The 26674-nt window shown below is 47.6% G+C and overlaps 9 protein-coding genes across 9 annotated transcripts; 6 read left to right on the top strand and 3 right to left on the bottom strand.

The window, feature by feature from the left end:
* Positions 1-159: 159 nt before the first annotated feature.
* On the top strand, positions 160-4006 carry GLAREA_11228 (WD40 repeat-like protein; the record flags this gene model as incomplete). The annotated part of the gene is made up of 3 exons (XM_008079417.1): positions 160-171; positions 447-1409; positions 1457-4006. The coding sequence occupies 3 exons, from the start codon at positions 160-162 to the stop codon at positions 4004-4006; spliced, it is 3525 nt and encodes a 1174-aa protein (XP_008077608.1).
* Positions 4007-4668: 662 nt separating this feature from the next.
* On the top strand, positions 4669-6145 carry GLAREA_11227 (Nicotinate/Quinolinate PRTase C-terminal; the record flags this gene model as incomplete). Its single annotated transcript, XM_008079416.1, has 2 exons — positions 4669-4864; positions 4911-6145. The coding sequence occupies 2 exons, from the start codon at positions 4669-4671 to the stop codon at positions 6143-6145; spliced, it is 1431 nt and encodes a 476-aa protein (XP_008077607.1).
* A 586-nt stretch (positions 6146-6731) lies between these two features.
* GLAREA_11226 (uncharacterized protein) lies at positions 6732-8665 on the bottom strand (the record flags this gene model as incomplete). Its single annotated transcript, XM_008079415.1, has 3 exons — positions 6732-7681; positions 7798-8229; positions 8635-8665. The coding sequence occupies 3 exons, from the start codon at positions 8663-8665 to the stop codon at positions 6732-6734; spliced, it is 1413 nt and encodes a 470-aa protein (XP_008077606.1).
* A 747-nt stretch (positions 8666-9412) lies between these two features.
* GLAREA_11225 (D-aminoacid aminotransferase-like PLP-dependent enzyme) lies at positions 9413-10833 on the top strand (the record flags this gene model as incomplete). Its single annotated transcript, XM_008079414.1, has 4 exons — positions 9413-9593; positions 9677-9958; positions 10004-10335; positions 10387-10833. The coding sequence occupies 4 exons, from the start codon at positions 9413-9415 to the stop codon at positions 10831-10833; spliced, it is 1242 nt and encodes a 413-aa protein (XP_008077605.1).
* A 564-nt stretch (positions 10834-11397) lies between these two features.
* GLAREA_11224 (HAD-like protein) lies at positions 11398-12459 on the top strand (the record flags this gene model as incomplete). The annotated part of the gene is made up of 5 exons (XM_008079413.1): positions 11398-11487; positions 11595-11714; positions 11813-11960; positions 12017-12158; positions 12207-12459. The coding sequence occupies 5 exons, from the start codon at positions 11398-11400 to the stop codon at positions 12457-12459; spliced, it is 753 nt and encodes a 250-aa protein (XP_008077604.1).
* A 394-nt stretch (positions 12460-12853) lies between these two features.
* On the bottom strand, positions 12854-14837 carry GLAREA_11223 (P-loop containing nucleoside triphosphate hydrolase; the record flags this gene model as incomplete). Its single annotated transcript, XM_008079412.1, has 3 exons — positions 12854-14469; positions 14544-14738; positions 14789-14837. 3 exons carry the CDS (start codon positions 14835-14837, stop codon positions 12854-12856), a joined length of 1860 nt encoding a protein of 619 aa, XP_008077603.1.
* Positions 14838-16243: 1406 nt separating this feature from the next.
* Positions 16244-20071, top strand: GLAREA_11222 (WW; the record flags this gene model as incomplete). Its single annotated transcript, XM_008079411.1, has 3 exons — positions 16244-18816; positions 18862-19550; positions 19602-20071. The coding sequence occupies 3 exons, from the start codon at positions 16244-16246 to the stop codon at positions 20069-20071; spliced, it is 3732 nt and encodes a 1243-aa protein (XP_008077602.1).
* Positions 20072-20608: 537 nt separating this feature from the next.
* On the bottom strand, positions 20609-21478 carry GLAREA_11221 (Flavoprotein; the record flags this gene model as incomplete). Its single annotated transcript, XM_008079410.1, has 4 exons — positions 20609-20926; positions 20986-21129; positions 21192-21314; positions 21452-21478. 4 exons carry the CDS (start codon positions 21476-21478, stop codon positions 20609-20611), a joined length of 612 nt encoding a protein of 203 aa, XP_008077601.1.
* A 2461-nt stretch (positions 21479-23939) lies between these two features.
* On the top strand, positions 23940-26146 carry GLAREA_11220 (C2H2 and C2HC zinc finger; the record flags this gene model as incomplete). The annotated part of the gene is made up of 2 exons (XM_008079409.1): positions 23940-25125; positions 25173-26146. 2 exons carry the CDS (start codon positions 23940-23942, stop codon positions 26144-26146), a joined length of 2160 nt encoding a protein of 719 aa, XP_008077600.1.
* Positions 26147-26674: the final 528 nt, after the last annotated feature.

The raw sequence follows: 26674 nt of genomic DNA, 5'->3' as shown, positions 1-26674 counted from the left end.
GGAGCCTCCCGATGTCAACTGAAGCGACGATTTTATTAAGTCCGACAGGCCGCAATATATCCGAAAAGGCTGCTGTGAATTGTGCAAAGCCGCACAGAGCTTTCATGCCACACAATATCTCCTACGACGTCGCGACGTCTTCAAGATAACAGGCTTTCGATGTCGATCAAGGTGAGTGACTGTCTCGAAACCCTTATGCAGCACAGTTTCGTGGCTTTGTCACAACTCAAGCGCTCAGTTGTCACCCGGGAACTTTTTATTGGACTACCCATTTACATTCTTCGAGCAAGTGCTCATGTGCTCCACCGTTCAGAGCTTCCCCTACCACCGAATTCTACGAAGGTCCAATTTTGACTAAGGATTTGTAACGTTCGATCTCAGATCCACCACGATCGTTCTCCTCGTGTTTCTGAGAAGATGACATTTGCTAATGGTCAAGTCGTTAGAATGATTACACGCTCAGCCCTGTGACAGCACTTGCGTTTTACTCTTTCGACGGCGAGACGCTGCTCTTGGCCGGAGAAGGCTCCTTTCTCAAAGTATTCCACTCGAAGAGCTCAGACTGTCTTTCTCAAATTGAGTTGTTCCAGGAGCAGGCAATTCATGGCGTCTGCGTCAATCAAAGCGCGGTTCGTGACGATGAGGCTCAAGTAATAGTTTGGGGAGGCCGCAGCTTAGTGCTGCTGAGCAGAAAAGACATCATAGACATTCTAGATCAATCTTTCATCAGTAATGCGTCCAGGTCTATTATAATACCCGACTGGATTTTTGACGTAGCTGCGTCTAGTCATGAAAAGAGCAGCTGCCTCTTAGTCACTGCCCATAATGATTTGTTCAAGGCAGAAGCGACAGGACGAACAGTGTCCTATAAACATCTACCATCGCCTTCTGAGTCTATTCTCTATTCTGCTCATGTAATATGGGATACTCCAAGTCGGATCCTCGTGGCAGCTGGAACTGTTTTTGGCGAAATCATCGTATGGGATCTAACGGTCACAAAATTGGGCCACTGTGACAGCGCTAGAACCTTATTCACATTTTCAGGACACGAGGGGTCGATATTTGGTGTTAGTTTCTCGCCGCTTCTGGCTCTCTCGGACAACAAGAGTACGAGATTACTCGCAAGCTGTAGTGATGACCGTACCATTCGAGTTTGGGATTTGTCGGAAAATGAAGAAAAAGCAAAAGACGACACCAAAATACTCAACCCCAGAGAGACTGGTTTTGGTAGCACTGATACCATTACTGGAGCTGTAGTGTCTAATCGATGCCTGGCAACGGTTATGGGACATGCGTCGAGGATTTGGGGCGTCAAGTTTCTTGGTGGAATGTTTCCACCGCCCGCCGACTGCCATATAGACATTGTTTCTTTTGGGGAAGATTCAACAACACAGCAGTGGAGATTAGATGTAAGTCTGTTGAGTACTGTTCTGGGCCCTTACTGACTTAGGATCAGCTCAAAGAAAGTACACCTAGTGCAAACTTAACTCACGTCAAAACATACGCATTTCATAGCGGAAAACACATATGGTCAGCTGCTGCTAAAACCAAAGATGCCTACTATCATTCCTTAGCCACCGGTGGTGCGGATGGTAAAATCGTAGTTTATCATCTGGTCATGTCTGACATTTCTCGTGGGTCGTTCAAAACGAGGGACGATCAACTTACAACTTTTAAAGAATCTAGTGTGCGGGCAACCCAACCGAGACTAGGGGAGTGGGATTTAGAAAGTATTTTAAGCTGCCTCCCCTCTTCAGGTCCCAGTGTTACCGACGAGCTCAATGACCCGGAAGAGAAGCTGGCTAAGTCACCATTCGTCATGTCGTCAGGAACCATCAAAGAGCCAAGTAAGAAAAAGCCCAAGAAAATAGCTAAAGATGCTTTTAACAGATATGCTTTCACGGCAAGAGACGAGTTTATTGCGACAACCAATTTCGGTCGCGTTATACTTATTAAGATAGGCTCAACTTTGGAAATCTCGGAAATAAAATTTCCTCATCCCAACCAGGCAGATCTTAGATCCTACTCTATCGTTCAAGGGTTTCCGGAAATCTCAATGGCCTTTTTGGCAGGAGCAAATGGTAAAATCTACGCATTCGTATCCAATAGACTTGTTGAAATAGGTCAAGTCAATGGCAAACCTGCCGACATGTTCAAGATATACGACAAAGAAGCTGAGCGCTATGAACTTTTAGTCACTACCTTATCGGGAAATGTTGCGACGCTCTTCTTGAATCCATCGAGCTCAGTCAAGAATGATATCCCGGTCAAGTACATCAACTACACCTTGCCTGATGATTTTGTGGTAACAAGTAGTGGCATTTGCCAGAAACTGCTAGTTCTGGGCTCACGTAAAGGATCACTCGCGGTTTACTCAAACCCTTGTGGACCCGCTCTTCATTTGGAAGGCCATTATAGCATTGAAGGGGATGCCATCACATCGATTCTCCAACTTCCGGATTCTACGGAGTCTCAATGGAAGAGCTACTTTCTAACTACTGGGAGAAATGGAGTATACTCAATCTTCGCTTTGCATTTCGCGTACAACGATCAGAAAGTAGTACCGACTGATGTGTATCCAGTCCATCATGGAACACCACCCTTCGGGCCCATGATCGAGTCAGCATGGTTTGAAAGCTCCAATTTGATGCTATGTGGATTCAAAAGTAAGGACTTTGTGGTCTGGAATCAAACCACACAATCAGAAGTTATGCACGCTGAATGTGGTGGAGCTCATCGAAGTTATGCCTACTCGGCTTTGGAAAATGCTGGAGGCAGCGGACACTTCGTTTACACTAAAGCTTCTAAGCTATACATTTATTCGCAGTCATGTATATCCCATCGAGTAATCAAATCGGGGGGGCATGGGCGGGAAATCAAGTCGTGCGCAATTTCCTCTGATCAAAGATTCTTTGCAACTGGTGCTGAAGACACGACCATTCGGATCTGGCAGTATATCAATAACGGCTCCCAACAGAGTAAGGAATTTAGCTGTCTTTCGGTCATACAGCGGCACACAGCTGGTATACAGCATCTTCAATGGTATGGATCAAAGTACTTGCTCAGTAGCGGCGGAAATGAGGAGTTCTTTATCTGGGCTGTAGAAGAAATCCCAGGGTTTGGTATTGGTGTTGCCTGCGAAGCAATGTGCCCTGATCAAAGTGAAGACCGGGACTTGCGAATCATGAGCTTTGATGTCACCCAAGCTCCAGAAATTTTGGGCGGGAGAGGAGTCTCCGCACTCTTGATAAGCCTAGCATACTCTGACTCTACGATTCGTACTTATACGTACACTCGGTCATCGGGTTTCACTCTTATTGGAAGTGGCAAGTACACATCCTCGTGTCTTACGCAGATCAAACATATCTCTGTCATAGAGAACAAGCTATATATCCTTACAGGATCTACGGATGGCAGTCTTATCGTTTGGAAACTACTTATCGTTCCTCAGAGCCAGGATGAGGACGAAGAAAACAGCTACCACCCGTCTCCTCCACGGCTAGAGATGATGTCGAGTTCGAAGACTCATCAAAATACCATCAAGTGTTCAGGAATTTCACTTTCCTCTGATCACATGCTCCTTCTTGTTGTTACCGGCGGAGATGATAACGCTCTCGCATTCTCAATATATTCGATGGAAAACATAGCTGCGAAGTCAAAAAGATATTTACTTCGTTCTGCCCATGCTGCAGCCATAACAGGACTCTGCACATTGTCCGAGCCGTCCACAAGCCGTCGATCTTGCTCATTTAGAGTGATAACGTCAGGCAATGATCAGAGAGTGAAAGAATGGGTATTCAGCGTCCGCCAAGAGCCGGAAGAAGGTTACATAGTAGACATTGACAAAACTGGGGATATGTATACATCTGTAGCAGATGTGGGAGACGTCGCTATCTTCAAAGATGACGCTCCAGCGGGTGAGGTTAAAGTCCTTGTGGTAGGGAATGGTATGGAAGCCTGGGATATACAGATGGCGAAAGCATCTTTGGCGGACAGTACCTGCTAAGATATCTGGCCAGTCACGTCAGTTCTTTCTGGCAAAGACATTACTGCTGTAATACTTGGGTAAACATGACAGCCCAAGCATTCAACAACACTGATTCGGGATGTATTGCCACTGATACTAGCAGATCAAATCGTTTCTTACCACTCCAGACGTAGGTGCTTAGAAAATTGACAGTGACAATATCTGTTGCGGGCTGTATTCTTTGTGTTTTTACTCCGAGTCACGAGTCACTGCGACCAAGCTGACCCGAAAAGGACGAGACAAGCATCTCTTAAGAATTTTTCCTGTAGTTCTCTGTTTCTGTGAATTTTCGGAATTCGCAGCTATACGAGCTACGTATTCACTTCTACTTACGTCGTCCGGGTACTTATTCAGCAGTCTAGGGAAGAGTGAGTACCCCCCTATACTTCCAAGTTGTAGAAGGTGCCATTCACCACATGATACCCCTCCAACCCCACGTGGTCCGTGCATGAGAGAGAGCTGCTGATGAGCAAACTCCATGATAGCATGAGGAGCCTCTTAGTCCGTCTGTACTCAGCAACGCGCTTTGCAAAATCTGGAGCACAAAGAATCATTCTTCGCTTTCGAGTGGTTGTATCATCCGCGACTCAAATCGGCCCTTTCGAGCTTCGTTCCCTCCCAGCCTCACCACTTTGTTCGCCATGGACTTCAACGGCTCGTCGCCCTTCCCAGAGGGCGTTATCTCGTTCCTGGACACTGATCTTTACAAGCTGACGATGCAATGCGCTGTGCTGAAGTACTTCGCGGATGTACGAGTAACTTATGCGTTTCATAATAGAACACCTGAGAAAAAACTGTCAAGAGCAGCTTTCAAGTGGCTTCAAGCTCAGATAAACAGTGCGATTCTACAGCATATCCGTTTATTGTGGCTAACGATCGCTAGAACTGGGTAACATTGCGCTTTCAAACGATGAGCTTCGATTCCTCCAAACCACTTGTACATACTTGAACAAGCCATACCTTGATTTCCTAAAAGAATTCCGTCTAAATCCTCGCGAACAAATCGAAGCTTCCTTCTCTCCCGAGAATGACACCGGTAGTGACGAAGATATTGGCGAGTTCTGTCTCATAGTCTCCGGCTTATGGGTTGAGACCATTTTATACGAAATCCCCCTCCTTGCTCTCACTAGCGAAGCATATTTCCGATTCATGGATACAGATTGGACATATGATGGGCAAGAGGAGAAGGCCTACCAGAAAGGTATGCGCCTTCTTGAAGCCGGCTGCGTAGTATCTGAGTTTGGTACACGCCGGCGGAGAGACTATCATACCCAAGCGTTGGTGTTTCGTGGACTCGTCAAAGCTAAGAAAGAAGGAGAAAGAAAGGGCTTGCCTGGGAAGATATCTGGAACCAGCAATGTTCACTTAGCTATGCGATTCGGCATACCACCAATCGGTACAGTCGCTCATGAATGGTTCATGGGAGTCGCGGCTATCACTGGAGACTACAAAACAGCCACAACCACGGCGTTGCAATATTGGGTAGGATGTTTTGGGGAGGGGGTTCTTGGAATCGCTCTGACCGACACTTTTGGTACACCAATCTTTTTGAAGGCCTTCAGTCAACCGATGACAAAAATAGAGTCAGGAAGTTTGACCGAAGACACCTCAATTAGAGAGGTACCCTCGAGTACCCCATTGGATATGGTAAATGGAAAGTCTAAAACATTCGCAGAAGTGTTCGCCGGTGTGCGACAGGACTCAGGTGACCCAGAAAACTTTGTTAAGATGATGCGTGAGTTTTACGACGCACAGGGAATCAAGGAAAAGAAGACGATAGTCTTCTCAGACTCGTTAAATATTGATCTATGTCTGCATTACAAGACAATATCTGACGAAGCTGGCTTCAATACCTCATTCGGAGTTGGAACCTTCTTCACTAACGACTTTGTTCACACGAAAACTGGTACCAAGTCGACTCCTCTCAACATTGTCATCAAATTGGCCACTGCTGCCGGTAGATCTGCAATCAAAATCAGTGACAACATTGGGAAAAACACTGGCGATAAAGCTACAGTTGAGAAAGTCAAACAAGAGCTAGGTTATGTGGAGCGAGACTGGGCCCAGGGCGATGAAGCGACAAGATGGGGAAAGGAAAGTGAGAACGAAAAGAAATAATCAAGTTCCGTAGTAAGCCAGATATAAATTGGTCAGTCTATCCGGAATTTGGCGGCATATTTGGGTATGGATAGAGAAAGAATAGTGCAGGGCGTAGTACGTCGAGAGCATCGAACCCGGCGTTTCTAGCTTCATGATAATCCGGCATATTGGGCACGGGATTTATTTGGTAAACAGCAAAGCGGGCACTTTGTTTACAGTAAATTTCAATGGGCGTTGATCATAGATCTTTGGAAAGTATTTGCAGACTATGCAGATAATCCGTTGGAGAGGAGCTGCAACGACGTCTTTTAGCTTTCTTCACTCTTAGGAGGTGGTAGAGTGGAAAGTAGCTCAGACGAGTAAAAAGCAAAAACCCAATCACAACCTGCGAACCTAGACGGCTAGTGTAGCCTAAATCCATAACAAACGAAAAACCATTCTATTAATCTAGTTGATCAAGGGCCAACCACTATCCATTAACATACTTTTTGTCCAACACAAGAGGCGCTCAAGAACAGGGAAAATGTTTCCATATACAAGTCCACTTGGAAGGTCAAAAGCAGCTATTGAACTTCTTGGAAAGCTCATAAGCCTGGAAATGGAACTACCCAAAAGTCTCTAACCTTCTTTGAACATAGGCAGCAAGTCCTTTCACCACATCTTCACCAATAACATCTTCTTGCCAGGTATAAGCTACAACCATAGGCCCTTCACTGATACTGATAACACTTGCTTCAAAGGCTGGTCCTGTGACAGACGGACTTTGACTGAATACAAGTTTCTCCAACTTGACTTTGTCGTCACCGTCTCCATTGTTTGGTAGTTTGACCAAGCCGATGTTGGATATCTCGTACGTCTCATCAATCCGAGTCTTCTTGAGACCTACTTGACAGTAGGCGTCATAATCTGGGATAGTAGCAAATCCTATAAGGCCCGCAGAGTGAACAGTAGGAATCCCGGCAAGATCAGATGTTATTTCCTCCGTGAACTGCTGTGAGACCTCTTGAATAACCATTTTCTCTTCGTCAGAATCCTCCTCCGCGGCCCTAAGGGAATCAACCAAAGAAGACTTCCATTGTGTGACTATGAATGCGATGTGATTGACCATTTCGTCATCTGAAACCCCGGAGAATCTTCGCATAGAATAGGGTGTTGTAGCAGAAAATGCCTCAGCTGAGGAGATCGTTTTGGATAGATAAAGAAGGAACAGGGCGTGTAAAAGGGATGTCATTGTTATCTTGCGAGAACGACAAGCTGATAGAGCAGTAGAAAGGCTGTCTGCTGGAAGAATGAGCAGGTGTGTACGAGGAACGTACGGATCTAGACGGGGAGAATTTCCCGCCCATGGCTGTGGAGTTGGAGGTGTCGTTGAAGTTGTAGGCTTCGATGTTTTGGGGAAAGGAACGGCAACTTCGATGGGTATTGGGATGGCTGTAGTTGGAGGTATTAGATGCGGCCATGTCGAATTCATGTCAAGACTCTCGGTTCCCTCGGCAAGATATTGGAATAGCGATTTATGTAGGACGCGGACAGATCCTCCGTCAGCTATGCCGTCTAGATGAAATTAGAATCCGTTTTTCTCGACAAGACGTGAGCTGTGTTGAAGGATCAAGCTCGTCTGCGACCAGAATATGAGCTTATAAGAGAGAACAAATGGAGATGCTGCATACGGTGAACGGGTATAATGACATCAATTGTCGACTTTGAGCTCTCAACGAGGGTATCATACTTGATCGCCACAAGTTTCCATCCTGGTTTCTGAGTTTGGTCAGTCCAAAGGTGTTCGTGAACAATGCCTATTTCCTTTTCGAGAGTAGCATTCCGCTCTTCGATCGACGTTTTTATTGACTTGAGCTCAAAGACATCTTCCCAGTTGATATGTGGCAAGCGTGCAAAATGAGCATCTGATGTATCTGACTTCGGCACAAGTCCAAAACACAGAGCAGGGTGTCGAGTAATTGTTTTTGACACGGCGAACTTTAACAGACTTATCAATTGCGTTTCGTTGGAAAACTTCGCCGGGAGTGTATAGGTTGCTGAGCCAGCGAAAGAGCGATAAGTTCCATAAGTGTTGCGAGCGGCATAATACTTTGCTAAAAACCCTGGAAAATGTTAATGATGAGTTCCTTATATTTCGTGATACAGCCAAAGTCATTTCTCGCCCTCAATCAAATTCGATTCAATAGCGAGCCTATTCAGAGATCGTTTCCACGAACACTCATTGGGCTTGCTCTAACTTTGGAGCTTGCATGACGATGAGTCGATGGAATCCTGCTTACTGGCGAGCGCTTTGGAAACCCAGCAGATGGCATTTTTCAGTGCTGTGAAATTCCCTATCTTGAGTTTGTGTAAATGATCTTCCACCATCGAGACGAGCCACTGAAAAGAACATTCATCTTAATAAAGCTGTCACTGCTCTCAAAGCATGTCTTATGCCAAGCGAAGATCTTTTCAACTTCACTCCTTTCCTGTGATAGAATTGGGAAAACTGACGATCTAGTACGTACCTGCGGTCACCGAATTATCGGAACTATCCATTATCGAGTAGATTATAGTTCTCTAAACTAGTTATAGACCGAAAAAGTTCCCTACGAGTGATAGGAGTAATCTTTCGACTGCCCGATGTCGAGAAAGAAATTGTTGATATACAGTGATAGTTCCTTGATAACAAAAAGACGAAGGATATTCTTTAGGTGATGAAATTAATGAGCGTAACCTCAATATTTATACAAAACGTTCATAGAAATGCGGTACTCCAATTGGTATGACTCTAAATCGGAGGCTAATAATACCAGTAAAAAGTCGATATAAATGGGGGTCTGGTACACGTGACTATAGTCGATGAACGATTCCAGGCTGGTAAGCTTGGAGAATTGAGGAACCTGAGACTTGCGTCTCGTCCGGCTATCAAGAGATTCGTACTTGAAGTATTGACTGCAAGGCGTAAGCTCATTAAAGCCGCAAAATACACACTTCACATTTCCATGCTTTGGGGAAGATTTGGGAGGGTTGAGCTCGACTGTCTGTAAATGATGAGACTAATAAATCTCGGGCCGGCCCCAATCTTGGAAGCCTTTCAACTCTGCCCGTTGTCATCCCGATTACTTATCACTTAAGCTGTCAGTGACTCAACCCTCAACCTTCACAAACCAGCCGCGCCATTAGAACGAGAGAAGCCTTTTTAGACGCGGAGGAAGTTTGTGAAAGCGAGAGAATATTCATCCTGCTAGATTATTGTACGGTAGATGTGAATTAAAGTAGAGTTTACTGAGCCTCACCGCCACAATGAGTGTCGAAACCGTGGATCACCTCACCTCTGTTGGTGTCACCGAGATGGAGAAAGCCGAGCATACTGTCAAAGATCTTGATGCATCGAAGTTAACAATTGAGCTCACAAATACTCCCAGGCCTGTGCCCGAATTGAACTCAAAAGAAACTTGGTCTTGTCGAGCTTGTTCAGATCATAGTAAGTCTCTAACAGGTAGCATTAATACCAGCTTCCTCATAAGTATGATGTAATCAAATGTGCTGTTGCTAATGGAGAATTAGTGGTGACGGTAACTTGGTTGGAAGGAAAGGGCTGGCAAGCTCCTAAAATTGTACCGTATGGCCCTCTGACAATGATGCCTACCGCTTCTTGCTTGCATTATGCCACCCAATGCTTCGAGGGAATGAAAGTATATCGTGGATTCGATGGGAAGCTCCGACTATTTCGACCAGATAAGAATTGCCAGAGAATGGTGATAAGCTCCACCAGGGTTTCACTACCCGCTTTCGATCCTGTAGAGCTAGAGAAGCTAATCAAAGCATTGATGAAGGTCGACGGCGCAAGTAAGTGAAGCACGATAGTGTCAAATACGTGCTAAATTGTTGCAGAATGGTTGCCTAAGTCACAACCGGGCAATTTCCTCTACCTAAGACCCTCCATCATCGGAAATGGAGAAGAACTAGGAGTAAAAGCCCCGGCCGAAGTTTTGCTTTTCATAATAGCTGTGCCATGGCCTGATCTCTCGACAGGATGGAATCCATCTGGAGGAGGAGTTCCAGGGTTGAAGCTTCTTGCTTCTAAGAATGATACTCGAGCATGGCCAGGGGGTTTTGGATACGCAAAGGTCGGCGCAAATTATGGGCCTGCTTTCGTCGCAGCAATGGAGGGACGTAAAAAGGGCTACGACCAAATCTTGTGGTTGTTCGGCCCGGATTACCAGGTATGGTTGATCTTCGCAAGATAGAGGCAGAGAGCTAATTGTGTACTGCAGGTTACTGAGGCAGGAGCAAGTAACTTCTTCGTTGTTTGGCAATCAAAGGAAGGAACAAGAGAACTCATTACTGCTCCCTTGGATGACAAGATAATCCTCGATGGAGTAACTCGTAGAAGTGTTCTTGAGCTTGCTCGGACGAGATTTGTAGCCAAGTCGGCATATCTAAGCGATGCCATTAAAGAGCTTAATATCATTGAACGGACATACACTATAGCTGAAGTCGAGGAAGCTCAGAAGGAAGGTCGCCTCATTGAAGCTTTCGTTTCAGGTACTGCGTATTTCATTACTCCCGTTTCGGCAATTTCTGTCCATGACGAGGAGTTCCCGATCAACATGGACGCTGGCCACACTGGACATTATGCGGGTATGCTGAAAGAGTGGCTCATGGAGATCAAGTATGGCAAGGTTGACCACGAATGGGGTGTTGTTGTTGATGAAGATTAGAAGAATCCTACGACCACTTGAAAACAGAGTGGTGATACTGTAGTATCTTAGAAATAGAGAGAAATGCACTAGAGCACACTTCAGCTTCAACCTGATGACTCTATTTGGTGTTCAAAATGCAGGAATACTATTAGTGACGCTTTTGTGCAAGAAGCCAAGGATAATACTCAAATCTCCTACGAGGAAACAGATTCCATCTTGGAAGCAACCGGATCCGACGGTACAGAAGTTTTGGGAGCATAGATCTTTTTGCGAGCGGAAAGAAAATGCAAATACAGGTTTGTCTATAGCGATAGCTGCCAAAGCTTCGACGGGTTTCGCGTTTTTGTGAAAGTCGGATTTGTCGAAGTAAGAACAAACCAAACGCGTCAAGTTAAAGGGTCAAATGTGACAGCGTTGCGTGTGCACGTGGCAGCAAAATTGTGGGGTAATTCGGGGGTAGAGGATTACTGTGCTTGCTACCCCTCCAAAGTATTGACATTGACCGCCAAAATACAAGAGAATCTTGAACATTGTAGGATCACTTTACCACAGCGTTTAAGACGTTCTCCCCAGACAGTAAACATGGCAGCCTATCCACCTTTGGCAGAGCGCCCGATCAAGAACACAATTGTCCTCTTCGATGTCGACGAAACGCTCACACCAGCTCGCCGGGTATGTCTCACCCAACATAGCTCTTTTCACAATCTTCTGGCATCTTTTCTCAGTCTTCTTATGCCTCCCAAAGTCTGCTTAGTTTGTTCCAGCTGACAGTGATTTAGATGGCCTCTCCGGAAATGCTCATTCTCCTGCAGCAATTACGCCAAAAAGTAGCGATTGGATACGTTGGCGGTTCGGACCTTGCGAAACAGCAGGAACAACTGGGGACGGCCGAGATCTCAGTCACTTCCCTCTTCGATTACTGCTTCCCCGAGAACGGCCTTACGGCACGTAAAAGCATATCCCAGATACATACCATTCATGCTGACTTGCCATCTAGGCATTCAAATCGGGCCTTCCACTGCCGTCAACAAGCTTCATTAAATGGCTAGGCGAGGACAAATATAAGGAGTTGGTGAAATTCGTTCTCCACTATATAGCTGACCTTGACATTCCGGTCAAACGTGGGACTTTCATGGAGTTTCGCAGTAAGTTGCTCAGAGGCTTTGAGTTGATGTGGAATACATGCTGAATTGACGTATAGATGGGATGGTAAACATTTCACCCATCGGGAGGAACGCAAGTGTGACGGAAAGAAACGCATACAACGAGTATGACTTGGAGCACAAGGTTCGAGAAAAGATGGTAGCTGCTTTGAGAGAGAAGTTCCCAGAGTTTGGTTTAACGTAAGACTATCCAAAGCCTCTGTACGCATCAAGCTAACCAGTTACTAGATATTCGATTGGTGGACAAATATCTTTTGACGTGTTTCCTAAGGGCTGGGATAAGACATTCTGTCTCAACCACCTTGAGAGAGGAGCCAAAGAACCAGGAGGAATTGAGTACACAACTATACATTTCTTTGGAGACAAAACGGCGCTGGGCGGCAACGACTACGAGATTTACAATGATCCACGTACTATTGGGCACGCAGTAGACTCGCCAGCGGATACAGCTAGAATAGTGAAGGAGCTGTTCGACCTTTGAGATGGTGTTGGTTTGATTTGGGAAGCATGCTTTGAATATAGATACCTTAGGTAGAACCCATTGAGTTCGGCGTAAATAAATGGAAAAGCGGAATTTAAAGACGAGTAGCTGAAAACAGTAGACCATCCAATTACAGCCACGGCGACGACGGAAAGTGTCATGCTATCATGTTGCCATGCCCAAAAGAATTCGAACATCATTCTAGAGCCTACAAGGGCTTTGTGGTTGGTCGTTTCAAACTCATCTGGATTGAATTGACTCATTGCATTCATTCATTACATATTATGCTATTCTATTTCTTTACACCACTGGTATTTATGCAGTTGATCAATGCGTCCTGTCCTGTACCCAAACACCTCGCTATGCCAAACAAGTTGTATACAAAAGACAATAATCAATCAAGTCCTTCCCCATTTAGGATGCTGTTCAAAATTCCTGCCCCAAGGCCCTCAACCGCCTGGGCAACTTCCTTCTCACCAACACAGCTGCCGATTCTCTTCTCGTCACCGCTGCCAATTCCAGCTCCGAACTTTCGTGATCTGCTTGGCGTTCTCATTCCGGCAAAAGAGCCATTCCTGCCATCTACCGCACTAACCAAGGATAGAGTTTCTAAGTTGCCGATAACATCTCGGAATTCGGTGCTGGTGAGAGGGTGCAAGATCGAATCGCGCGTGCATAGCATGCAATAAACATCGTACAAAGCTTTGATTGTAGGAGCCACATTGTTGGACTTAGACGGTGTCGCCATAACATTTGCTGCTGCTGTTCTTTTGCGCTTCTCCAGGGCGACCAATGCACATAAGGCTGCCTTTTGCTGAAGATTCAAGGTCTTGAGCCTTTGATTGGCTCCATTGCCAAAGGTCGAAGCCGTGATCTTGTTGACGTGTGCGATGGAAGCTCTGGGAGCAGTCTCAGGTGTGAGTGTTGAAAGTGACTGAGCTAAATTGGTTATTTGCGTTGCGGGCATTGGTGAGGTACCAACTGGAGACGAGAAGTTGACGTTCTCTTCGAGCGGTCTCTTTGATGGACTGCCCAAGAGTGTCTGCTCCTTTAATGCGAGTTCATGCTTTTGCTTCACCTCTGCTTCTATCACATCAATCGCCCGTCGGCAAATATCGAAGGCTTTCCGCAGATCCCCCGACTGGCTTGAAACCTTTCTAGAGCATAACTCGATGGCCGCTGGATGAAGGAAAGGCAGGTAATCTGGCGAGGGGCCATCCTTGACAAGAGACTTGAGCTTGGCAATTATGACAGCTTTGATCTGGGCTGCGGTGTATGGGAGAAATGGGAGAAGATGAGGCTTCATGTTACGTGCCTTCAGTCGAGGAAGGAAACGATCCGTGAGGTCTAAGGCATTGGCGATTCCAATCAAGACCAGGTGAGATGACTTTTGAAGCGACCACTCGAACAGCTTGTACAGGATTTCCAGGTCCAAATTGAGAACGTGGTCGATTTCGTCGAGTGTGATAATGTATACGTTTTTGGATTTCTTTTTCGGAATAAAGATGCCTTCAAGAGCCTTTGTTTCTTCGCCTTCCATAACGTCAATGCCTTCACACAATGTTTCTAACAGCATCTCATACAGGTCTTTTGATGTTTTGAGACTCATACAATTTACATAAGCTTTCTTCAGATGAGTCGATTCGGCGGTTTCGTTGGTAGTCTCGTTCACCATAGCACTCTTACCTGTGCCTGGAGGCCCACTGACATAAATGCATCCGCCCGACGTTTCTTCGATGTGCGTTTTGATGAAAGTGGCTAGTTCTTGCTTCTCCGATTCTCTGCCAACGAGTTTCCCCGGTTCGGAACTTCTAATAAATAGTTGACGAGCCCGGCTGTATACTGTTGACATTGATCCACTTGATGTCGAAGGCGTTCGTGGAGTTCGTGGAGTAAGTGCTTTACTTCCAATGGTGATTCGGTGCCGCGGGGTGACGGGCAGCTTCTTGGAGAGCGCGTCCCGATGTCTAGGGGTTTGAGGGGTTGGAATTTGAATGCACGAATTTTCATCTGGAAATGATCAGCTCAGTTTGCACCAGTGATGCATACAAAATCTTGTGGACATGTGTGTTGGTGTAGCATACCATTTGATGGAGATAAATCTGCTCGTTTCCCCTTAATCTTGAACTCGCCGCGTTTCGATCGGGTAGAAACGGTGCTGTAGACCTCGTCCATGTCTATGGAGTCGCCGTTGCGTCCAGTTGAAACAAAGGGATTCTCGTTCTCATCGTTGTATATCTCTTCTCGTGCTTGACGCTTTACGATTGGGCTCTTTGAAGCTTTTTGCACGTTAGTAGTTACTTTGCAAACTGCTCCGAGAAAGGCGTACCTGAATTTGTTGAGCTTCTAGTACGTTTCCCCAAAACTGTAGAAGTCATGATGTCGATGGGGTTCTTCCGTGATGTCAAACGGGAGAATGCTGTGGTGTTGGGGAAGGCGTGGTGGAAGAGAGATTGGTTACATGGGAAAGTGCAAAGCGGGAGATGAAGCTTTTGACGGTTCGGCACGCACGCGTCGAGTCGCGACTTTCCGCGCGTGCATAGACCAGCGCTGCCAAAAAGTGGCAGGAAGGTGAAACCACTTAAGCTCGTGTCACGGGATGTCGCTTGGAAAGACTCCGACGATGCGGCCCGACCCCTGGATTGACCTCGGAGATATGCTTAGGGGTCGCGATTGAATCATCAACGAGCGACGAAGAGTACCAATACAGCTGAATATTTTGATAAGAATGACGGGAATGTATAAAATACAGAGCATATCTGCGAAGCTTCTCTTCGGACTCCCACATCAATCTTGTGCAGTCAATTCGATCACTCGTCCTGACTGACGAGAATCCCAGACCACTGCACGGATGGTGGGGTGGAAGCAGCTGTCAGCGCCAAGAAGGACTCGTCCTACGGATATTCATGGCGAGGAGATCAAGAGGCTATTCGCAAGTGGTTTTGCAGACGAATCTCACGTAAAGCTGTATGCATATTGTCTTCATTGTCTTGGTTATCGCGATGTGCAATCATATCTAGATTGAACATGCTCATACCTCGAGAGCTCTAATTGCCAACTCAGTCTAATGTCGTAGCGGCCGCCGTGAAGCTATTATGCGCCGGCGTACTCGAGTAAAACGAACTATCCTTTGGTGCCTTTCTTGGTGTCTCCTTCGGCGGCAAGGAAATATATCGACTTTGCCCTCCTATCACTGGCCTCATCGTGCTCCCGACCTGTCCATGCTGCAGATATTGCATTCTAGCCGCCGGCATGTCGTGGACTTTCGAGGTGCCTCCCGCAGCCGCCCTCCCTCATCCCACCTATCATGGCCATCTCACCCGCCCAGCAAGCTGGCTCACTCGCCCCTCCCCCTCGCTTATCATCACCGACCAAGCAAAGCATGGAAATCTCGTCCAGTCTCCATCCAGCCCCAGTCGGTCGTCGTGGCTCGAACTCTGGTCAGGCCAAATCCGAAACCAGCCTGATTGCTGAGATATTTCCCTGCTCGCCCATCTTTCACGAAACTCTTTCAGAAATCTGACCCGACTCTCGCAGCCTCCAAGCTCTGTCTTTCGCAACCTTTGGCTTCTGTAGCTGGCCTCGCTCGCGGTCGCATACACCCCAGCATCACGACACATGAGTTGTACATCCCTCTGATCCGATAACAGTCTCCCCGCATCGATCTGTACCTCCGTGCCTCCTCCCCACGACTCAGTAGCTTACCCGTCAACATCGCCCAAAATAACACTTGGTGCGTCACTTAGCGAATCCTTCATTGGATACTTCGACCTTGTACCTGGCCATGGCAGGTCGTCAAGGAAAACCAGACGAGGAGCTTTTTCTCTCGAGACCTAATAATGGCGGGGACAGTCCCACCGTCGAGCCTTTGAGGATTCATAAACCAAACAGTCCGCAACCGCAGACCGGTCGAAGCAAAGTGCCTCAACCCGCGACCAAGATGTTATTTCCACTGCCTCCGGGCGCCTCAAGCTCAGCCAGTCCACTTCCATATCCTGACGACGAAGACGATGACGACGAGGAGGACATGTTTCCTCCACCCGCCAAGTCGCAGACTTATCGAACACCATATCCCGAAGAGAGAAGGCCTTCAGGACAAGGAGGTTTTGCTGGACCTGGCAAGGAACAATCGCGGCCAGCGACTGGTGGGAGAAAAGCATCGAATGATACTGCGCCGAGGTTGATGACCAGCCCGATTGACAAGAGAGGTCCTGGGCTGGCAGAAAGACGAGGAACAGCCCCAAAGCCTCTCCCGGAGTCTCCAGGCCCAGACCTTCCAGACAAAGAAGAATTGTTTGCGATGCCGCTGAGAAAAAACACCGCACCTGTCGCAGCACCAGCACCTCCAGCTGGCAGACGTCCATCAGAGACAGGCCCAAACCCATACCCCGAGTACCATCAACAATATTTCCCCCCCTCCACTGCCGCCCCTCCCCAATCGAATGCTGCTCCTTCGAGAGAAAACTTGGTCGCGCCCACTCCAAACGCCATGAACAGATTCTCCTCGACTGCATCTACCTCTACTACAAGAGCCACAAGAGGTTCGCCGCCCCCTCCCGAGACGCCAATTCTAGGGCCCGGTGACCCAGGAGCAGGTGGTGGAATTGAAGCTAGATACGCGGCAGCGGGAATTTCTGGAACTGCCACGCTAAGCAATCTTCACGGTCGAAACGCTGCTGCTGCTCAGCGTCAAAATCAGTATGGCCCACCTCCCGTCCCTCAACTACCACAAACACCTGGACTTCCCGCGCAGCAGCAGCATGCGCCGCGGCCATGGACTCCCCCTGATTCCCATGATGCTAACCAATACGGACCTCCCATTGTTTATCAAGGTGTGACTGAAGTTACAACCCAATCAGCAGCCTCTCCGCCTCCAGCAACAATCCAGCAAAGTGGCCCACAATCCACCGTGATACCTCAAGCACCAAACTCATTTGAGCAAGACTTTCAGAGAATGAACGTATCTCCGCAAGATCCTCCTCCAGCGTATTCTAGTGTCACACCAAATGGTGCTGCTAGCTCTTCATCGTATCCTGCAGAGAAAGGAGGGCGAGCCCCAGCGCCAGCCGCAATTAGCACAACTTCGAAACAGAACATAGCTCCTCCTCTTATGTCCCCAGAGTTGCAACATCCCGGCCATCCCGCATTTGCTAATGACGCCCAGCAACCGATTGGACACCCTCAGCAGGTTACACAACCTATTGCTCAACAGCAACAACAACCTCAAGTACAGCAGCAACCACAACCGCAAGCAGTGGCAAACTCGTCACCTTTCGGTGGAGCAGGTCCATCGTCGCCTCCACCTCTTCCAGAAGGATGGATCGCTCATTTGGATCAGAATTCTGGTCAATACTATTATATCCACTTGCCAACCCAAGCGACACAGTGGGAATTTCCTAAAGGACCGACCCCTCTCAATCATGATATTGCACCTTTGTCTCCAGTGATGTCAACCTATGGACACCATCCTCTCATGTCCCCTGGTCTAATGTCCCCGGGTTTAAGTGCTTTTGGCAAACAACCTCTGATGTCTCCTGGTTTTCCGCCTCACACTCCAGGCTATGCAGAAAGTATTATGAGCATGGCTTCACAAACTACCACGGCTGGAGGATTTTCCGGGCCACCACCAAGTGCTGGCGTTGATATGTACAAAATTGCCCCTACTAATGGAGTTTATTTTGGGCCTTATCTGCGATATGTAAACATGGATATGGAACGAGGATTGTGGTTGGGTACCATCATGCTTGTGACCGACGGACCTCAGCCGCCTACGATTCATATACACCAAAGTGTTGATTTATCACCCGATCCGCGGCAACTGAAGGCAAACCCGATTTTCACACATCAACGATGGACGTTTTACCGATATGATGTGGACTTACAGATGGGCGAAGGGCCTGGCGACAAATGGACATACGCCATTACCTCGCATCTGGGTTGCACACGGTATGAGTTTCTGGTTGCTGGACGTTACGAAACGAATTGGAGATTCATTGCGCATTCTGGTAATGATTTTGCCATGAATACTAGCGCTGCTGAGCGGTCCAAGCTTGGAGGAATAGGTTTTATGTGGAAAGACATTTTGCAGAAAAATGTCGAATGCGGTGGATTTCACGTCCAGTTAGGTTTGGGTGATCAAATCTATGGGGATCGTTTATGGAAAGAAATTCCACTACTGAAGCAGTGGCTTGCTATGAGTGGTAAAGATAATCGCAAGAGTGCTGCGTGGACGGCAAGACATGAGGAAGATGTGTCTCATTCATATTTTCACTACTACACCAGTCACTTCGATCAGCCATATCTGAGAGAGGCTTTTGCCCAAATCCCGCACGTCCTTCAGATTGACGATCATGATATGTAAGTAAGAACTGCCGTAATGTTCTCCTAAGCTAACAATCGTAGTTTCGATGGTTTCGGCTCATATCCTGAATATATGCAGTCATCCAACATGTTCAAAAACATTGGCCGTATCGGAATCGAGATGTATCTGCTATTTCAACACCACACGACGCTGGAAATTCTTCGTAATGTGAGCAGTGATGTTGATCTGTTTACAATCACCGGCTCTGGCTGGCATTTCGTCAAATATCTCGGCCCAGCCGTTGTGGTTGTGGGTCCAGATTGCCGCTCGGAACGAAACCAACGGCAGGTTCTTGCGGGCCCGACGTACCAAGGCTTGTTCCCGAAGGTTGCAACATTACCACCAAGTGTACAGCACTGTATTTGGATGATCTCGGTTCCTGTGGTCTATCCACGTCTAGACACTGTCGAGAGCTTAGCTCACACCATGGCTACTGGTAAGAAAGCAGTAACAGGGACATACAATCTCCTTGGTAAGGTGACAAGTTCGGCTGCTGGTCTTGTTGGTGGCCGTGAGGCGGTTGCTTCTGGTTTCTCCCAGGTGAAAAAAGCAGTTGGCAAATCAGGTCTCATGGGCGGAGTTCTCAATACATTTGGAGACATCGATATCGCCGACGAATTACGAGACATGTGGACTCATGAATCCAAAGATCTTGAGCGCACGTACCTAATACGTACTCTTCAAGGCATAGCCAACCAAAAAGGAATACGAATGACTTTCCTTTCTGGAGGTTTGTGCTAGCCTATACCCTTGTACAATATGAGCTAACATTCGAAATTAGACGTAAACTGCTGCGGTGCAGGCCTGGTGCACGATCCTTCTCACCCTTCGGACCATAAGACAATGTATCAAATAATTAGTTCCGCCGTTGTCGCTGCGCCGCCTCCATCTTATGTCCTTAAGATGCTCCACAATAATAAACCACTCTACGTCCCAGCTAATGGTCAGAAGACGACCAATCAAATATCTGATACTAAAGAAGACATGATGGAAATCTTCCAGACCGATACCAACGGTGGTCCTCGAGAGATGAAGAAGCTAATGGGCAGGAGGAATTATGTCGCGTTTGTGGCCTATGATCCTGAGAGCATCAACGGCGGCGCAATGGGGAATGGAAGTATGCACAGTGGTCAGAATGGGCTGCAGAAGTTGAGTCTCGCTGTGGACTTCGTTGTTCAAGGTGATGGTGGGTTCAGTCCTCCTACCAAGTACGGGCCGGTGATTGTTCCAAGTTTGGAGTTTGGCAGATGATGGGATTGCTTGGAGATGAAGAGGAACGACGAATGATGAATTAAGTGTAAATTGGTGGTTATTTGTGAGGTTGGAAATTTCGACACATAATACGTGGGGGCTTGATTTATGACATGATGAAGATGCTTGAGCATATTTTGGGCGTGGAGTTGTTGGATCACGTTGGATTTTTGCCTTCTACTGGTGGTTGAGCCGTGCTGGAAGATAGTGATTGATTCCCATTTTAGAAGCGACATATCTAGCGGTCTAGGGACAAAGTGAATATAAGACACCTTTTCGATACGAGTCGGATGACATATACTCTCGTGCGCGTCAAAATGTGATGGTAAGGTATTCACGGAGGATGAAACGTTTGTGCAATTGTTTTATTAATATTTGCTCAACTCATAGAATGGTGCATTTCGAAGGCAATCCACAAGGACCCTCCTTATCCTTCTCCGGTTCCACTTCTGGTATCTTAGTCTCCTTCTTTCCACTCTCAGCTTTCTCTGGCTTCACCGCCTCTTCCTTCTTCCCATTGCTCTCTGGGCCGGCTAGTCAGGCGAAAGTGACCTTGCTAACAGCGGTTCCAAAGCTCTCTCCCTGGGTGGTAGCAAGCTCCAACTCCAGAGGAGAAGGTTGACGGCTGCCGTCTGGACCGGCAAAGGTACCAGCTCCCCATGGTGAACCACCACGGACCTCAGACAAGTTGGCGAGGATTGGGAAGGCGGTCTTGTAGCCGAGTGGGACGTAGATGATGCCGTGGTGGGCGAGAGTGGACATGGCTGCGATGACGGTTGACTCTTGACCTCCACCTGGGGTTCCGGTGGAAACGAAGACACCGGCGTATTTACCCCAGTAGGTACCATTCGCCCACTGTATACGTGGTTAATCATGGTTTAATAATAGTAAAAGGAGCTCTGAAGGGAGCTTACTTGGCCACCAGTGGTATCCCAGAAGGCCTTCCATTGTGCTGGGAAGTTACCGTATCTGGTTGGGACACCGAAGAGGAAAGCGTCGTACTCCTCGAGCGTCTTTGCGGTAGCAATTGGGTAGTCTGGCTTTGGAGGAGCGTGCATCTGAAAAGGATTGATATCAGTTTCAGGGTCCAAAATGCATGTAGGGTCTTTTTAGTGCGTACCTTGGTCAAGACCTCAGCTGGGAGCGTCTCGGCGATTTGGTAGATGTCGGCATCGATGCCAGCTTTCTTCAAACCCTCCTTTTCAGCTTCAGCGAGCTTGGCGATGTGGCCATACATAGAATACTGTTTTGGTTCATTGTTAGCAATTGATGACTTGTGGTCATGTTGAGTTGGCTCGGTGTTGTTGAGGTTGTTGTTTGCGTCGCTCAGGAACGAGAGTCCAGTGCGGGGTCTAGTGGGATAGTTTGGCTTGTACTTACAAAAACGATTGCGACTTTTGGTGCCATGTTGACGGATCGTTGTATGAAAATGGGAAATTGGGTATCTTGGTATGGTCTTATAAGGAGAAGAGGAAGTATGATGAGTAAATGAATACGAAGTGGTGGATGAGGGGAAGCTGTTTATAAGTCTTGTCGCAGCTGCTTAACATTCCACTTCACGCCAGACCCTAGTTAAGTTGCACAGGGACAAGCGAGTTCAGCGGCCCCGATGGGGATTGATTATGCGATCGTTACTCATCATTTGTGCTGCACTTAGCGAAAAGGCATAGGAAAGATTAGATTCGTCTGTCATCTACCCCGGCGCGCTGACGGGGTCCACCAGATGATAACGTGATGATTGCGAAGCAATGCCCAAGCGGCGGTGATTTCTATTTGCTCCGTCACCATCAGTCAAGAACCAACAAGCCAATAAGTCAGCGCAAACAAACAGCGGGGCGTCGCAAAGTCAATCTTTGCCATGGACATATGCTTCTTCTCCCTTTCCAATTTTCCCTTTGCGTTCTGCACCCACCGGTGGACATGCACGCCGGCTGAATAACGAAATGACAACGCTACCTGCTTGACCGTCCGTCAGATATGGCGATGTGAGCTTGCAATGGTTGGAGACAGATTATGCTTGTTTGATGCAGAGTCGCTCCTCGTTGCCTGTCTTGGGACGGGTGAGTACATAACGACCGATCGCAAGCGCATGCAAGGGACGTCAGTCTTAGTCCGGTCTACTTCATGAACATCGTGACGGGACCTGCTTCACAAAGTTGCGCAACTCGGGATATATAACTCTATCTTGGGTCATCCAGTGAAGCGTTGCTCGAATGGGCAACGAGCATGTTTCCACGACAGGATAAACTTCGACGGACCAGGTCAAAGATGCTTCCGCACAGATCTTCTATTAACCAATAGCACCATTGAGCAAAAGGCCGTTGCCGTTCTGTCAGACCATGGCATATGAGCGAGTTCACCGGAGTCGTTGAGAAGCAGAAATGTGCACGCAGATCAACATGCCGCCAATACCACCACATGGAACTAACAACAAGTAAGGTTGGAAAGATGAAACTCCAAAAGCATGAAGTTTGGAAGTCTGCCTTGAGGCGGCCCACTCGAATTACACCACCACTGATGCAGTACCTAGGTAGCTGGTAGTGAGGTCTGTACGATCAAGTGAAATGTTGATCAAACACTGATTGGAGATTGAAAAAGCTTCTAGAAGGAGAACACTTAAAGCTCTGCCTCAAGTTTGTACTCTCTTACCTGCATAGACAACATCTACGAAGAAGTACCTTGTGCCTGAGGCGACCAATCTATTTATTCAGCCGTGCGCTAGGAACCATCTGTGCTATTTTGATGTCCTGAGATTCAAGGGCGCGGTTCCCAGTCCAAGGCGATTCTGCCTGGGCGTCAAGCGTCAGAAACCAAGAGCAGCGCGAACGAGATAAACTCACCCACCACAGACGACAACTTGCTCTCTTCATCTCCACCCAGCAAGTCTTTACTTTCACAACACTCGAGTACCGTTCGCGACTCACGTCTTTCACCCTCCACTGCAACCGCTGCGCGAACTACTGCCGACAGCCGCCCACCATCGACTGCGCCAGCATATCGAGCATCGTCCTCGACACTCCAATTATCCTTACGCGGATCGGGCGACCCAGCAACATCGGCCGAGTCAAAATCGTACACTTCTTGACCCCAACAAAGACGAAATTAACACCTTCACCTCCGCTCAGGCTCAGGCACACGCTCAGGTAAGCGCACAGATGGTGAGGGGGAGTTGAGAGACTCTGCCCACTCTCCCGAATCTGCCCAACTCGAGGACCAGCCCTACCCGTCGATGCGACGGTTGAGAAGCTCCCTTCAAAGACGACCTCTGCACATATCCAACACATTCACTACATTATTCACGGGCCCTTCTCAATAACGACTCTAATGCTGACACATTTCGGCGCTTTAGGTTCGCACCAACATCTTTCCTGCAAGGTTCGTTTTACGTACCGCGTCGTACCTTGACATCGCGAATCTCTCAACATAATAATTCCTCCTCCTCGGCGCTTACCTTCCCTTCGAAACTTTCAACACGAGCAGAGAAGCTTCCGCACATCAATCTCGAACAAAGCGGTGCTACACACAAGGTTCACGATAACAGATCGCTGTCACTCCGGATTGCGGGGATCTATCTTTGCGACCGCTTCTCGCCGCCTGCGCTTTCTCCTGGGGTAGGTTGCAGCTAGAACATCAGCAACGACGTCAAGCTACACGACAAATTGGGCTATTTCGACTTCTAAGGTTAGAGTCAATTCCGAAACAAAGGCATACAATTTCATATCGACTTGTCGTTGGTCGAGGTCGGTGGATATATCCGTTTCGCATAGCCTCTGGACTCAGCCACAGTCCTGTAAGGCTCTCGCCAACCGGTCCAAACCAAAACAACCTCGTAGTGTTCTAAGAATAATCATTACAACAAAAGTCTGACATGGATCAACAACGTGGAAGGTCTCCCTCTGCGGGGCATCAACAGAATCATATAAGTCGAGGTCCGTCACCGGCGCCGCAATTTCAAGATAATGCAGTTTCGGTAGGATTGGGACTTGCTCTGGATCCAGCACTATCAGATCCAAATCAAACCTTCCTTAATAGCAATTTCAACAACGGATTCATGGGACAGCAACAGAATCAGCAATTCTCGTCAGGTAGCTTGTCCGATCCCGCGTACGCTACCTCGCAGGATTTCACAAATCAAGCCCAATTCGTCAAGCAAGAAGAGCCCTCACCATTTGCTCCTCCACAGCGCAGCTTTACCCAAGAACTGCTTTCCTCAAACTTTAACGAAGGTGATTTTTCTTTATACTCAACGCCAGGCCAAAGTGATCAGTTCGGCGAGCAATCCTTTTTTATGAACGACCCATCACAAGCAGCAGGCAACATCAACCCCGCGGAGCTTGAAATGTCTTCCCCACCGAATCATTCCGCTACTCCCCCGGGACTTCTCCCACCTGGCACTCGAACCCCATCATCGGCACACCAGTCCCCAAGTTTCAACCAAGGCGCCTTCCAACCCTCTCCCGGGCACTCAAGAAATGCTTCTCTCGGTCCAGAGAGCGCAGCCTTTCCACAGGGGCACCAGCAAGAATGGAGTATGATGGCACCTCAATTTACAACGCACCGAAGATCGCCATCCGAGTTTTCTGATGTATCGGTACATTCCGCGAGTCACTCTCCAAATTTAGGGCACCATGACACGTTTGAATCAATAGAGCAGCAGCGATCACCTATGCAGCAGCCTCAAGATCATCTTTATCAAGAGGTACTTGGTATCCAGAACTTTTCTTTGTCGGACCAAATTCCTAGTCCACATCGGGGGCTAAGTCCTGCTCACAGTCCTGCGATCTCACCAAGACTTGTTCCACAGCAGATGGCAGGTCCTAACAATAACTTTATGCTTGGATTGAATAATGGATTTGGACAACCACAGGGCATGTATGGGCAGTCTGGCCAGGAGTCCTTTCCGCAGATGCATGGAAACGGTATGGACATGGGCCAGGCGCCGCTGATGGCTCCTCCTACAATCGAGGTTGAATTTGCGCCCGCATCTCGTCAAAATAGCTTCGAGCCACCCAAACCTTCCTTGGACCAAGATGCGTTAACCCCACCTGATAGAGGTATGTCAAACACAAAACAGAATATGCATATTATACTAACGAAATAGGTCGCAACCGTCGAAGAGCTGTCTCAGACACCGGTTACAGCAATCCTTCAGGCATGGTTCGCCAACACTCCCCAGGAGCTGGAATGGCAGCCGGTCTTGGTTCAAATCTTACCCCTCATATGACCGACTCACATCGATCACTGTCACCAAATGACAGGTCTGGAACTGCTTCACCCAGTAGCAGACGTCGTCAATCAACTTCTGCCCTTCCAAACCGAGACTACATTTTAGGACTTGCAGATCCTGACTACCAGGCGGCCGCGCCTGACAATAACCCTAAACGCGTACAGAAACATCCAGCTACATTTCAGTGCACGTTATGTCCTAAGCGATTCACTCGCGCTTATAACCTCAGGTCACACTTGCGTACTCATACAGATGAACGACCCTTTGTGTGCACAGTTTGTGGGAAAGCATTTGCACGCCAACACGACCGGAAACGGCATGAAGGCCTCCACTCTGGAGAGAAGAAGTTTGTTTGCAAGGGCGAGCTCAAGCAAGGTGGCCAATGGGGTTGTGGTCGTCGATTTGCTCGAGCCGATGCTTTAGGAAGACACTTCAGGTCAGAAGCGGGTCGGATTTGCATAAAACCGCTATTAGATGAAGAAGCCATTGAGAGGCAACGATTGTGGCAGGAGCAGCGTATGCAGCACAACATGCAACAGCCAATAGCCGTTGATGCGAATGGCTTCCCTATGGACGCGAGTGGGAACTACACGCTCCCAGCAGCCCTGCTAGCTCAGTACCCCGCTCTGGCGAATCTGAGTTGGACGGATATGTCGCAAGGGGACGTCGGGTTGGACGATGATCCAAGCGGCAGAAGCAGTTTCGACGCTAGCGGTTCAGAGTACTACGACGAAGGTGATGAAGGAGGATATGTTAGTAGTGGACCGGGACCGCAACAAGGCTACCACCACCAGCCACAAATGAACAATGCGTACAATGGATACTCAAGCGATATTGGAGCTCGGTAGAACATAGCGTTGAGTAATTTTGGTTAGAACTTTATATTCAGGAAATGGCGGATGATAAATACCCGTAATTTGGAGGAAAGAAAGGAGTTTTGGGGGGCCATATGTGATACTATTCTATATCGTATGATCGGGCGCAACTTAGATACCACTCGAATCGCTTTTATCATTTATTCTATTTATCTCAAATATCCATTAGGATGAACCACATTTGAAGATCATATTAAAGACCATTTGGATATACCGTAGCTAATCACATAGGATATTTAGAGTTATGCAATTTTCTGTTCATCTTGAAAGATTCCTTTAGTTGCTGCCGTTCAAGTCTCCATTAGTTATTTTCGTATAACTGGATCTGTCTTTCCAAGTGTGAATTCGCCCAAAACAAAAGTCAATCTGCCAACTAAAAGGAGACTTCTACTTCGTTAACCCTCACTTCTTATAGCGCACCAAACTGACCGAAGAACGCCGTACAATCAATGCACACACTTGAACATAATTTCTTCATATATACAAAACTCATACCTTCCT

Source organism: Glarea lozoyensis (genome assembly GCF_000409485.1).
Source record: "Glarea lozoyensis ATCC 20868 chromosome Unknown GLAREA11, whole genome shotgun sequence".
Classification (NCBI taxonomy): domain Eukaryota; kingdom Fungi; phylum Ascomycota; class Leotiomycetes; order Helotiales; family Helotiaceae; genus Glarea; species Glarea lozoyensis.
This window is presented reverse-complemented; position numbering and strand designations above follow the sequence as displayed.